The sequence below is a fragment of the Spea bombifrons genome, chromosome 2 (assembly GCF_027358695.1).
Source record: "Spea bombifrons isolate aSpeBom1 chromosome 2, aSpeBom1.2.pri, whole genome shotgun sequence".
Taxonomy (NCBI): Eukaryota; Metazoa; Chordata; class Amphibia; order Anura; family Pelobatidae; genus Spea; species Spea bombifrons.
This window is the reverse complement of record NC_071088.1, coordinates 79,195,520-79,210,362: the sequence shown is the minus strand read 5'-3', so window position 1 is coordinate 79,210,362 and position 14,843 is coordinate 79,195,520. Positions and strand designations below refer to the sequence as shown.

The window sequence follows — 14,843 nt, the reverse complement described above, 5'->3', positions numbered from 1 at the left end:
ATGAGCATGTTTTTAATGATTCCATTTCAGATGATTTTTATAACAACATTAAGATCGAGCTTTTCATAAAGCTATATAACTTTTTTCGTAGTTAAAATTCTGCTTGATGTACTCTGCTGTTATCAACGTATCCATAATTATTCCTTTTTATGGCTGCTATGGGTATGCTTTACTTTGCAGACCATGTACTGTGTAGCATATTTCAAACTCTAAAAGCATAACGCAGCTTTTTTGATTAATTTTATGAGAGAATAATGTATATTTTGGTAATTTTTTAACCTTTAAATTGTCTGAAACAGTGATTGATAATCTTAGGTGAGATTATGCTAATTTTTATGTAACATTAGAACATTTGTTTTACCTTGTAACTATGTTTACCATATCAAATTCATAAAAACTCCTTTAAGCACTTTTATGTAGAACTTTAGGAAAACAATCATCAATGTGTAACATCGAACATTTCTGCTAAAGCCAATCACAAGCACGGATTGGCTATAGCAGTTATCACATGCGTGGAAGTGCTTCCAAGAACTGCCTTTGCCTCTGTTCTCTGTCTTTCTCACTGTGATTAATAGCTGCAAAGAGACAGAAAACAGTAAGTAACAGTGATTCCCTAGGGGCCAAGACCTAGGTTTAAAAAAGTATTTCTTTTCGTTTTTTATTTCTTACCTGACTCTAAGGGGTTTTTATCTAGAATTTTAATTCATATATATGGTAGTTAGTGGGGAATTAGATAAGGTTATATTTAGTGTTAGGTAGGGGTTAAAACATTTTTTAAAAATCCTAAAAAAAAAACCTTTTATATAAGTGAAAATTATGCACGTAGAGAACCTCTGCTGTCGGCACTTCCGCCAGGGCTTCTATGGTGGAGCACCGGTAGGTTATGTCACCATAGAAGCACCTGCTGCTGGAGAAGAGGATCCAGTTTCCCTGCAGCGCTGCAGGGGATCTGGCTCCTAACCCTGCTGCTTGTCCGCAGCAGGTCTAAATGAAAAAGATAACTGCATGTCCCGGGCGTCGGGCGATACGAATTCTGCATCCCTGCGCTAAACCTCCGATTAAAGGCTGCACCCCCACTTTAAAGACTTAAAGTGGGGGATAAAGTGCCGCCTATATTCGGGCAAATACGGTAATTTGTATGGGTTTACTAAATGAGAAAGAAGGATATAATGTTTAAAGAAAGACTGTAAAAAAAACACCAAAATTGGTCTGATCCTTTAGCGTAAAAAAGCCCTGGTCATTAAGTGACTGTGTCTTTGTGTCTGTCTCTAATTAAACAGTAGAGCTGCTATCAAAAATAAAAAGAGAGTGAAAATCTTATAACACTAAACAACACTGCTCAAACTTCCCAAGTAATTAAAAAAGAAAAACATTGAGCCTACTGTACATTTTAGAATTCCTATGTCATTTGTACTCCTTTCCTGGAACTGTAAATATAATCATGGGTAGGAAGAGAGCTACAACATCTATAAAGACATCAATGACCCTATGAGAACGTTCAGGTATAAAATGTCTCGTGTTCTGTTGAAAACAAATTATTTCCACAACACCTTTGAACTTACCTTTGCCATGCCTTTTTCACGGTGAAATGTTACTGTTGACAATTTTATGGAGAGAATCCAGCACAAGATTTTGCTATTATATAAATTGTTTTTGTTAAATTATGTTTTAAACTGTGCCGACAAAAACATATGTACGATTTCTGAGAACTACTCTATAATATCTATTTTCAGATTATTTACAATACAACTCATTATCAAAAACATTCACTAAAACAATTTCCACAAATCTTCATTGTACATTTTTAATTTTTTGTAATCCTAACAGCATCCTTTTTTTTTTACAACAACCAATAATTTACATTATACTTTTTATGAAAATATATTTTTTTTTTATTCTAATGTATTTTATCTGTGTCTTTTTTTAGTCTGTCAACATTTTCTTGTAATACTTTTCAAGAAATAACACATAATAAAATAATATCTGACATCAGACCACTTCCAATATACTTACCGGTCCAATGTTTAAAGAGAAATGGTGAAAATTAAAAGCTTTAAATGCAACCCTATGCCATAATAACCCGTAAACCAATGTACATGTTTTCACAGCTCCGGAACAACAAAGCAAAGGATGTTTGTCTAGACCAAGGTCCACAGGAAAATCATACAGCAATAATGTACCCATGTCATGGCTGGGGGCCTCAGGTTTGTATTTTTCTATTTGTTTTATGGTTCACAGTTCTTCAGTTCTAATCACATATAGACCATTATTAAGATTTACGCAACTGAACAGTAATAGACTTGGTAATTCTAAAATAATGAGCTTGTGGTGACTGCATAGCTGAGGGGCTTGTTTATCAAGTACAAGCATTCATAAAACCACTCAAGTGGCATTAGATCTGCCTTCGTATCATCAAATCTCATTACCAAGGCCCATCTGCAGTGGATTCATTAGTTCTTTTTAAAAAAAAGATAATGCAGTGTCCGAAACCTTCTGAAATCCAAAAAAGGAAAACCTTTAAAACTGTATTTTAGTCCAAGCTGATACATTTTATTAGTCTGACAGAAAAAAAAGTTACTTAAGCTTTTACGACCACAGCAGTATCCTCTTCATAAAAATTTGTAAGATATAACTTGAAAGGGTCATCATACTGCAGTATGGAATGTAAGTAACATTATATAACACTGCATTTAGTGTCATATAACTGCCATTCTAGCTAATCCTATAATTACTGTGGATAAAAAAAAAAATAGTAAGCTTTATGAATGCTACATGCATCGTTTGAGTCAGTGATGCATCTTTAAGATTCTGGATGAAGTAAAGAACATGACTCAGTAACTTCATAGGTTGCAATTTTGTATTAGGATAACAAATGAGGGAGTTGGGTTTATTATCAATTACTCCATGAACATGATACGGTAACTGTGTGATGGTGACATAGATAAGAAAATGATCATATATCACAAAGTGCCATCATAATATTTGAAAGTAAGTGAGCTATAATGATAATAATAGGAATTTACATAGGCTTTTCAGACTGGTTGTAGGTATAAGTTCTGCAGAACTGACAAAGAATGACTAAATGCCTGGGTGCCAAATGAAAAATGATTGACGCAACTGGATACATTAAGAGGTTCATTTTAACCCTGCGTGTTGTTCTGTTAGTTCTTGAAAGTGTACTGGTTTTGGAAGGCGCTGTAATAGGACAAAATTAAGCTTCTATTGGATTTAATCTTGCAAAGGAAAATAAGGATAAAAACAGGAAAACAAAATGTTAGATGAGCATGAACAGGGAATTCTAAGGAGTTCTACACCAGTCAAGTTCTTGTTGAACAGAAATTATTTAGTTATATTAGGGCAATAAAAAGTGATACTCAAATATTGAACATGTATCATCTTATGTTGGTTTGTGTCAACTCAGTATGTTTTGTTCTGTATGAATGTGAGCCTCACCCAAATCGCACATGCTGGCTCAAAATGTATATTTCATCATATATTTACATGTAATGTAAACTTGTGTGTATTTGGAGAACATTTTCATTACCCCGAGTTAATCCTTATATGAATTCATTAATTCCTACCTTAATTGTTCTTACTTTTAAGGAGGATTCGGGTTTGACCCGGAGAACTCCGGGTGAGGCACATCTTCTCCGGGTCAACACCCAAATCCTCCGGGTTGTGGGAGCTGGGTCTTGACACGCCCATTTCCCCTTTAAATGGGGGTGTTTTCCACAATGTCAGCGGGAACACCCACTGGCCACATCCTGCAAGGTAGCCGGAGCTTAAAAGCTCCAAGGTATGGTAATTATATTTCTTTACATTATGTATAAACTGTATAATTCCCAATCTATACCTAAATAAGTAGTTAAAAAATGAAAAAACATATCTTTGTATATACTTTTAGCTTGGGAGATACACTAAAGAAGGCTATCTTCACCTGGGGACCCTTGGAAGCACAGTACTCTTGCCTGATACTCGCTGCCTAGTAGACAATAAGAAAAGCAAATTCCCACAACTGATGGATTGTGATAAAGTGAAGAGCACACTTCACAAACGTTGGAGCTTTATACAGGTAATTGTAATATTGTAAATATATGGTATCTATGTAAAGTATGTGTATATTTATATCCATCAATCATCATTCCAATTGTTCAATGGAGTTAAAATCTGGGCTCTATGCGGGCCACTCGAGTTCCTCTACACCAAAAACAGTTCTGCTGGAACAGGTAAAACATTCCCCAAACTGCTACTACAAAGTTGGAAGCATACAGTTTTCTAAAATGTCTTTGTAGCATTCTCCTGGCATCCACCTAAACCAGGAGGTTTGGCAGGTGTGAAAAAATGCTGTAAAGTAAGAATGCTTTCAAAATATTTTTATCAATTAGCAAAATGCAAAGGAAGTGAACAGAAGAAAGCTGTACATCAAATCAATACTTGGTGTGACCACCCTTTGTTTTCAAAACAGCTTGCTGGTCCCTTCCTAAACTCTGTTTTAAACGTTTTTTTTTTTTCCTCCCTTGATCGACGGCTAACCTGACTTGTGAGGCAAAACCGCTGCATCGTGAGCCTGTACATGTATGGGCTTTGTCGTGAAGGGGTTAATATGTAAATTGAAACAATCATTAACCGAAGCCGAAACAGCTGTGTAGGAAAAAAAAAAGATCATGCTTACTCCCCATCACAATTGGAGGATGTCCATTAGTGTCTTTAGCTAAGCATTGGCAGAATACAGTGCGACCCTGGTACACCCAGCTACTGTGCGGATTAGTCTTGGAAGACGGAAGACTTGCGGCCAAAAACCCATACCTCCGATCTGGAAACAAGGTCAAGCAACTCTGCTATTTACAAAATCACAGGAACTGGGTCAATGATAGATGGCAGCAGGTGTTCTGGAGTAACAGGTCAAAATTTAAATACTTGGCTATAGCAAAAGGCAGTTTGTTCACTGCATGGCTGGAGAGCAGTACGAGAATAAGCGTTTGCAGGCAACAGTGAAGCATGGTGGAGGTTCCTTGCATGTACAACTAGATATTTATCCATCATGTAATACCACCAGGGAGGCATCTTATTGGTCCCAAAAGTATTCTGCAGCAGGACAACAACCACATACATAAAGCCAAAGACATTAAGAACTTTCTTCAGCTCAGCATAAAAAAGGTAGTGCCGGAAGTGATGGTATCGTCTCCTGATCTTAACATCAACAAGTGTTTCTAGAATTACATGAAAGAAGGAACTGAGGTTGCCTAAATTCACAAAAGAACGGTGGTTAGTTATCCAAAATATTGGGAACAACCTACCTGGAGAATTCCTTAAAAAACTATGTTCAAGTGTACCTAGAATGATTGATGGTGGTCACACAGAATACTGAGTTGATTACATTTTTCTTCCGTTCACTCAGCTGTAACCCAGCAGGTTTGTTATTACTCTCATTATTTCACAATATTACGTGCTTTAGATCAAATTCTGGTTTGTGATGGATTGATTATGTTACGCACTTGCTTGTTGTCACAAATCTATTTTTTATATTGCTGTCTAATTCTAGAATGGAGCAATTATGAATAAAGGGACTGGACGCTGCTTAGAGGTTGAAAGTAGAAGCAATGGTGGTATTGACTTAATCCTTCGAAGTTGCACAGGTCAAAGATGGACAATTAAAAACTTTATCAAATAGAGCCAGAACATCTGTTAACTTTCAAGCTGCTGTATTTGGAAGAAAAAGTACATGTAAACCGCCTGTTTCCAAGATGCACAAGGCATTTCTACAGACATTTGCCAGAATTTTTAGAGGCAGAGGACATGGCTTGAATTGGTTGCGTATTCCTTTACATTGGAGCAGGTTCAGATCAACGTATTGCAGAATTTAATTCAATATCATCCATTATGTTTATTCCTGGAGGCTTTTAAGTGGCCAGTACAATACCTTTTTTGCATGCCTGTTTTTTTTTCCAACTACTTATGTCTTTAAGGTTACAAAACATTTCCCTTAATGCCAATGAATATTAGCACAAACAAGTAGTGTTATGAAACACTTTTTTTTTTAGAAAACTGCGTGCCTAGCACACAGAGGGCTAAGCCCTAGCGATCACACAATGTGGACTTAACTGTATGTATTAAACATTTTTTTAGCATCTCATGAAACTAAAGGAGAAATGAAGTTTCTTAAAAGTTGAACAAAATGGATGTAGCCTGTTCCACTGCAAACTCAATTTGTAAGATCATTTGCCTGCTATTCTTTGGAAAATGTGTAATTCTTTAATAAAAGCAAAACTCACAATAAATTTACAACAAAGTATAGTATAATCATTGTCACATTGCCATATAAGCACTTTAGGTTTGTGGAAGTTGTTTTCTCTATTCAGTTATGTCATGCCTGTAGACTACTGTTTCAAATGATTTAAAAAGCTTGACAAATGTGTACTATTAATTAAAACGCCTAAACGTAGTGTCTGTGTTTTAATGAATACATAATTATTGTTTTGCCTTTGATTGTATTTATTTTCAAAATGTCTTATACTAGCCTTATACTGTTCTAGTACATGAACGAAACAGACCCAAGGGATTTAATGATTTAATAATTGTCACAGTCGAACACATTAGTTAAAAATCGACCCAGGGTTTTCTCTTGAATGCAGTTTCTTTCTAGCCATACTTAAATGTCTGGATGTATTTCTATGAAGACACTCTAGAAGTGGCAAAGGTGAGGGTTGAGCCAAGATCGAGAAGACTGAGCCCAGTCAGCATGCCAAGTGAACCTTCTCATTCTTAGACAAAGGTAACTGCACATGCTGGTATGGTGTACACATATACACAAGCTGCCTTTGGACATGAGAACTACCCATGTTGACATCTTGAGCAGGAAGTGCTTCACTTTAAATGTGCTCATTTGTAAAATTACCATAGAATGTGTTGGCAAATAAGAACCATTCAACCCATCTAATCTGCTTCGGAATACTTTCATTAGTCCCTGGCCTTATATGTCTGATAACCTTATGCCTATTCCATGCATGCTAAAACCCCTTCACTGTATTAATCTCTACCACTTCTGCTAAAAGGCTATTCCATGCATCCACTACACATCTCAGTAATGTAATATTTCCTGATATTACTCTTGCTCATATCCCCCGTCTTCAAGCTATACTCGTGAAGATCATTTAAACTTTTCTGTAAAGTTTTATCATGCATTTCATGGACCAATTTAGTAGCTCTTCCGTGAGCTCTCTTCAGAGTATCTACATCTTTCCCCAGTACGGTACACAAAATACTTCAGCTGAGGTCTCACCAGTGCTCTGTACAACGGCATGAGCACTTCCCTCTTTCTACTGCTAATACTTCTCCCTATACAACCAAGCATTCTGCTAGCAATTTCTTCTGGTCTACCTACCTTTAAATCCTCTGAAATAATTACCCCTAAATCCCTTTCTTCAGATGTTGTCATTAATACAGTATCATTCTATAGGCTGCCCTTGGGGTTTTTTTTTATTTCCTAGGGGTATTATCTTGCACTTATCCACATTACATGTAAGTTGCCACAGCTCTGACCATTTTTCTGCTTTACTAAAATCATTTTCCATTTGGCTTCTCCCTCCAGGAACATCAACCCTGTTGCAAAAGTTTGTGTCTACAGTAGAAAAACATACCTTACCATAAATACCTTCTGTAGTATGACAAATAAAAATATTAAAGAGAATGGGTCCAAGTACAGATCCATGTTTCTGATCTTGAAATCCATGTGATTTGAGATCTTCAACAATCATATACTTTCACATAGTTTCCATTATTTTTCCAACTACAGATGTAAGACTATTACAGTCCTGTTGTTGCCTGACTCCTCTCTACAACCTTGTGAATGGGTACAACATTCGCTAATTTCCAATCCTCTGGGACTACTCCCTTTAACAATGATTGGTTAAATAAAACATTAATGCTAGTACACCACTATGCTGTTTGAACTTTGGGTGTGTCAGGCCCTATCAACATATTTGTATTTACCTTAGACAGCTAAAGTAGAGCTATAAACTAACATGTATCAAATGTCGCATTGGTCTTTTTTTTTTTTAACTTAGATTACTTTCCTTCATTTCCGTCTGTAAACACTGAACCAAAATATTATTTGAGGCAGTCAGCTAGACCTTTATCGTCTTCTACATATCTTCCTCCTTTTGTTTTTCATCTAACTAATCCTTGTTTTACTTTCCTTTTCTTGATTATGAATCTAAAAACATCTATTGTTTTTTTGTTTTGTTTTTTTACTCACTGGGCTATTTTCTCTTCTGCGTGTGCTTTTGAAGCTTTGTTAACTTACTTTGTTTGTTTCTGCCTAATCTTATAGATAGACTTATCTTTCTTACTCTCTTTTTTATGGTTACTAAGTGCTTACTTTTTTAAGTTTTGGTTTTCTAGTTCACCTCAGGAAGATTAAAGCCATCTATAATTATAACTTCTCCTTCAACGTCATGTCAGCTATTTCTGCAATAAGTAGATTAATTCCATCTTTTCTACTTGTCCAGCATGTCAATATATCAGACTTATTTAAGTTCAAATGTAACCAAAACTGATTCTATGTTTGCCTCACTGACTTGTGTTAGGTTACATTTTGTGCTATAGAGGGCCACCCCCCTTTCTTGTCTTTTCTATGTTTTTGTTGTTTTTTTTTAAGTACCTTGGTTTTGCTATGTCATTCTTCTCATTACACCATGTCTCAGCAACAGTCGCTAACTCCACATTTTCAGTTGCCATTATTGTCACAAGTTCATGGATCGTATTTGTTAAACTACACACATTTTTTCTTTTCCCTGTTTGCACATATTTGAGGTTGTTGGCTCCTCATCAGTCTGGTTGCAGCTTGCTGTCCAGGGGTTAATAGGGAGGAGGTTTAATTGCACCTCCCCCAACACATTAATAAGGTTTTGGTAGCAGTATAAACTGCTTTGTGTGTCCACTATGTAGGAGGTGAGAGTAGGTTCTCACCCTATTGAGAGTGTGCCTTGACGTGGCGGGTGAGCTTAATTATGCTTTGGCCAATTCATATAACCAAAACCTCTCATTTACATTATGTTTATATATTTGTTGCCAACTTTATTAGGGTAAGAAGCACAGACAGTTTTTGTTTTTTGTATACATTGTACAGCCAATACACTGTTTTTGCAGCATGCTTACACCTGTTTGGTAGGCCTCGTATTATACATTTGTATTATTTGAGCCTGTGACTAGCTTAGCGCACCGACATTTTTTCTTTTACATATTAGGGTGTTGTTTGATAGTGACGTAAACCTGGAGCTATAAATGTATACCCAAAGTACAATTTGTGTAAAAAAAAATACCAAAAAAATACTAACACAAAGTGTGGCAAAGGCTGGTGGTAGAATCTCATGCATGGAAAGGGTTAAAATACTAGCATTTGAAATACCTTGGGGTGTCTAGTTTTCAAAAATATATGGTTTGATGGGGTAAATTGAATTAGCCGGCTTCAAAGATGGTCCTATTAGGACATGGGGGCAGAATGACCAGATGTAAAAGTTCCAAGTTAAAAAATGTGCACTTCCTAAATGTGGCGTTTTACCTCCCAAACAACACGACAAACCCATGCATGGGGGCTATGACTGTACTCGGGAGATGTTGCTGAACACATATTGGGGTGTTGTTTGAAAGTGATGTATACCAGGGGCTGTAAATCCATACCTGAAGAGCAATTTTAGTGATAAAAAACACAAAATAAATTACTACCACAAAGTTTGACAAAGACTGGTGGTAGAATTAGTGCATGGAAAGAGTTAAAATTCTAGCATTTGAAATACCTTGGGGTGTCTAGTTTTCAAAAATGTATGATTTGATGGGGTAAATCGCGTTAGCCGGCTTCAAAGATACCCGAAATGGCACATGGGGGGAAGAATTACCAGATTTGGAAAAAATGGTTTTGAAATAGCAAAACGCTACTTGTACTTAATGCTCCATAACGTGCAGAAAAAAGCAAAAAAAACATAAAAACATTGGGTATTTCTAAACTCAGGACAAATAGTAGAATATATTTAGTAGGTTTTTTTATTAGCTTTTTTGGATGAGTAAAAGATTTTTGGGGTAAAAGTCAGAAAGTCAGAAAGTCACAAAAGTGTTAAAACAGCCTCGGTCCCAATGGTACAAAAGGTAAAACACAGCCTGGTCCTTAAGGGGTTAAGTAGCGATACTGAATAATCATCTGATGATCATCGTTATTTTTTTCAATACAGAAACATAGAAATATATGGTGCATTGTAATACCATTTCAATTTCTGTGCTAGCTAAATCTCCTGTGATTTCTACATCCTCTATTCCTAATTAGAAATGCTGTTTTTGTAAACCTCACACATCACAAATCACGCCACACAATGGTCAAAAAAGGCATAAGAAGAAACTATAAGTTAATAGTTAAACATGAACAGGGCACAGTGTAATATATCTGCAAAGGTCATCTCAATGAACAGTATTACTTCCCATAATAACACACATGACAAAGTTAACAAAGCATTGGAGGTAAATGTTAATCTAACCTTGGCCTGAGGCAGAAAGATATCTTTGATGTACTTTAACAGAAATGAGTCTATAAACCGAAGGAATCAAGGGGAAAAAATAAAGCTGCTCTGTTTGTGATAAGCTTTATATAAAAAAAGCGTAGAATTAAATGTTTCAGAATTTCCTTTTCCACAGCTACAAAGAAAAGAGGAATCATTATCGGTGTTACGAGAGTATCATTTTGACAGAGACATTCGCCATATGTTATCTAATTGTATTAATGCTTCTTTTACCAAGAATGAACTGCCTCTTACTTCCTTTTTTGTAATTCTGGGAGTCATTTCAGTGATTTGTGTCCTTGACAACAATGCGTTAGTGACATTGTCTCAACTATACTATGGTACACACAAAAAAAAACGTCTTTGTGTCTTGGCATGACCTTCATTTTGTATGACTACATTGGCATTTATTATAATGCAACTGTAAGGACAAGCCATACAAAATACAATTTTTAAAATAATACAAATATGTATCAAAAATAATTGTTCTGGTATCTTTTAAAAATATAAACAACAAAAAGTTTCAGTATCTAAATGTGGAAGTAGGGAGCTTGTGGAATTGTGGAAAAATGTATGATTTGTGGGATATAAAGGTAAAACTGAAGCCAAGATATGGAGGTCAGCCCAGCAGTCAAACCAGGGGTAGGCAAAGTATCCGTACCTGGCCAGTAGTGTCCATGACAAGGCTTGTGGAAGCCATTGTGGCTTATGATTCATTTGGTCAAAAGGTCCTTCACAAAAAATTGAGCCTTTGACTCAAACTCCAACAAATTGCACAATATGCACTTGTCAGACATTTTCAATATGCACTACCTGTAACATATTCACCAATCAGGTTGGAATAGATATATTGTACAATGAGCAAAGAAAGAATAAAGTCATTGTGCACTGTAACTGCTGTAATAAGCCAATGTAACATTAGACACCTCTGTAAATATATGTGGAATTGCAAGTACGACATCCACATAAAAAGGCCTCTAGGCATGCTCTGACACACATGAGAAAGCTGAGAATGAAATGTGGCAAAATTAAAATGGTGAATATAAGTAGAAATCCTTCCAAAGTGGATAGTACACTGAAAAAGAGAATTTGAAGCTGGCAGAGAAGGGGAAATGTATATATGTTGTGTTTACACAAACATTGTACAATATATTAAATATTACTGCTGCAAAGTACATCTGATCCAAATTTGCAACCATTCACAAATATGGTACTAGAAAAATAGCATTTCATAGACCATTTAACAACACAAATATATGAAAAAGAACATTTTAGAACTGTTAGAAAATAGCGTATACACAGCTGATGCATTTATTCCACAAAAATGCATTTAATAATGAAAACCATGAAACCTTAGCTTGCAGGTAACCACTAGAATTGTGCATTGATATGAATTTTAACAACATTTGACAATTTCATCAAATCATACAAATGTCAGAAACTGAGGAGGGACCAAATACCAAATACAAAACAAAGCAGAGAGCTCTGAATTTGTGTTTGCATTCTATCAGTTTTTTCACAATTACTCAAATTCTCATTCACACTCTCTAATACTCTCTTTCATGTTCTCTATCAATGTCTCCCTATGTTGTCCGTAGAGCGTTTCCGTTTTCCTGTCACCTTTCTCACAGCTCCGCTTCATCTCTTTGTTCTTCTGTCTTCTTTCTTCTGTCTAGTCCCCTTTACCTCTGTGGACTAGGCCTTTTGGCACACTTCATAAAAGGACGGAGGCTACGCGTATACCATCTACCCGGCTTGGAAGGAGAGGCTGTCCCTGTGGCTTTGCATTTTTGCAGAAGTGCACAGAGAGGCCGGAAAAATAAAACACGGAAAGAGAAGCGTTTCTGGATCTCTCTTTCTCCACAAATATGTCTTTGTTATAATGGCCTCAGAGTACTTCTGCAAAAAAGCAGAGTTACAGGGAAAGCCTCTCCTTGTTCCTCCAATCAGAGAAGAGGGTGTGCCTAGAGTTTTTGACCTTTTCATGAAGGAGGCCTTGTTCACAGAGAAGCGAACAAAGAGAGAAGACGCAAGGAGAAGAAGAAGAACAAAAAGATGCAAGAGAAGAAGAGGAGCTGTAGGAAAAGAGGCAGGGAAATGGAAACAGTTAGCAGAAAAGGTAAGGAGACATTGAGAGAGAGAGTGAATGAGACTGTGAGCGAACATGAATGAAAGTGTGAGAGACCATGACTATGAGTATAAAAGAGCATGAGAGGGTGAATGAGGGTGAGTGACAACGAATTTAATTTGTCAACTCAAAGGGCAGAAGAATCCATCCAAATAATTTTTGGTCCATTTGCAGAAGTCTAGTAATCACTGCCTGTGTTCTCTAAATCCGATGTACTTACAGATAAAATCTCAGTTTAAATAGTTTATGTAAATTGTCCTTTAAACATCAGTAATGAACAATAAAATCAAGAACCCCGTAATTAAAATGCCATCCTTCAGCATAGGTGAGTACGATTATGTTTTAATTAGTCCCTTTAATGATCTTTTGCGAGTTAATTAGAGCTAAAATATTTACAATATTCAGAGTCCAAACAATTATAGTTAGTTTGAGTGATAAGGACACCAATAGGCTTGCAATGTCTACCTCACATTGAAACATATTTTTACAGGAAATGCTGTTTCCAAATGTTCTAACTTAAAACATAATACTCAAAGCCTTTTGTGTGTTCGTGTATGTATGTACTGTATGTGAGTATCTATAGTCGTGTAGTTTTACATATCAGGACATAATAACAATCATCTGTTCCTTAGCGGGTCTAAAATTAGAGAACTACAACCTCGGATGAACAACAACACATGACATATTACACCGTGTCATGATTTATTCGACAAAAATAAAGCCAAAATGGAGAAGCCATGGATGAATACCCTTACTGCTTCCATTAGGCAGGTGGTGCTAATCAAATGCCCTTGATTATTTGATCATCAGAAAGTGTGACCACCTCCATAAAAATGTTGTACATTTCCTTCAGACATTTGATACTTTTCATACCTATACATAATAGTTAGCCTGTAAAAAGCTTTTTGGCACTGTAGTAGCCAGCTAAGCAATATATGGCCATATAGTGTAACGGAATCCCCAAGATGTTTTTTTAATGGTATTCATTGAACATGCACTGAATTCTTCCTTAGTTTTTTTTACTGGTCACTTTTATTCTAGCAGCAGGAATCTGAATTTTTATGCCTTTTATGTTCTGCTCTTCCCTATTTTATATATATTTTTGTGCAGTTACATAAATAACACAACAGCAAGTGATGAGCAAGTGGGCCCCCTTGCCACCAGGGATCTAGGGGCATTGCCCCATTTACCCCATTGTTAATTTGCTTCTGATATCAATAAATACAGACCTGTATAAAACCTTCAAGGTCTGGAATTCAACATTCCTAGTTTCAGCATAATAATGTATGTACAGAAGTTATTTTTTACATCAACTACAAATATATCCGTTTTAAACTGTTTCAATTAAATATTAGTTTTAAACTGTTAAACAGTATTTATATTGTTAAAATATATTTTAATGATCCTTATTACCAACCAATTAACCTTTTGAATGCACCAATAAAAATGTTAATTAACAAATGTCTTGTTTTAATATATCTTGATGATATAAGCTTTCTGGAATTTGCATAAACTAAAATGTTCTACAGAACAATCATACCTGAAAAATAATGTTATTCACCTAGCAAGTCTGGAGGAGTATCTTAGTCTTGTTTTGTATAAATAGAGACACTTACAAGTCCCTGCTGCCATCTAGAGGATATACCGCTATAAAGCAGTTATGCAAGAAAAAAACCCAGATCATGCTGATTTCCAAGTTATCATTATAGAAACCCCTGGATTTATAAGCGCGTACCCCTATATAATGGCATTCCAAAAGTCCAACCATTGTACATGGGCAGCAATTCTGTATTACCAAAATTAAGATTCAGACAAGAAGCTTGGATAGCTTGCCCTCCCCATAAAAAGCTCAAGGCATAAAAACAGCTATGTGTTCTTTATAGAAATTCAGAGAAAAGCAAAATGCAGACGGAATCACAGTATCCTCTGATCACCGGGATACCGGGAAATTTCCTGGTGGGCCGGGCGGCCGGCAGACCAACATTCAAGCGGGATTGAAAGTGGCCATTGTGCGGCCTCCCCCGGCGCCTAATGAAGTTAAAGGGGCCGGCGTGCACACACCACAACGCCCAATGGTCATGCCTTAGCACTTCATCCCACGTCTTAAAAGGTGTAGGACGAAGAGCTGAGGCATGGCCATTGGGGGGCGCCGTGGATGCACGCCGGCCCCT

At 36.4% G+C, this 14,843-nt stretch overlaps 1 protein-coding gene across 1 annotated transcript in view; it reads left to right on the top strand.

Annotated features, from left to right (window-relative positions):
• The window catches only part of GALNT17 (polypeptide N-acetylgalactosaminyltransferase 17), a 147,481-nt gene extending 141,039 nt beyond the window's left edge, over nt 1-6,442 (top strand). The window contains exons 10-12 of the mRNA XM_053454914.1: nt 2,109-2,204; nt 3,905-4,072; nt 5,543-6,442. Of these exons, the coding sequence (XP_053310889.1) occupies nt 2,109-2,204; nt 3,905-4,072; nt 5,543-5,671 (393 nt within the window). The 3' untranslated portion in view covers nt 5,672-6,442. The remainder of the gene's footprint in view (nt 1-2,108; nt 2,205-3,904; nt 4,073-5,542) is intronic.
• The last annotated feature ends 8,401 nt before the right edge of the window (nt 6,443-14,843 follow it).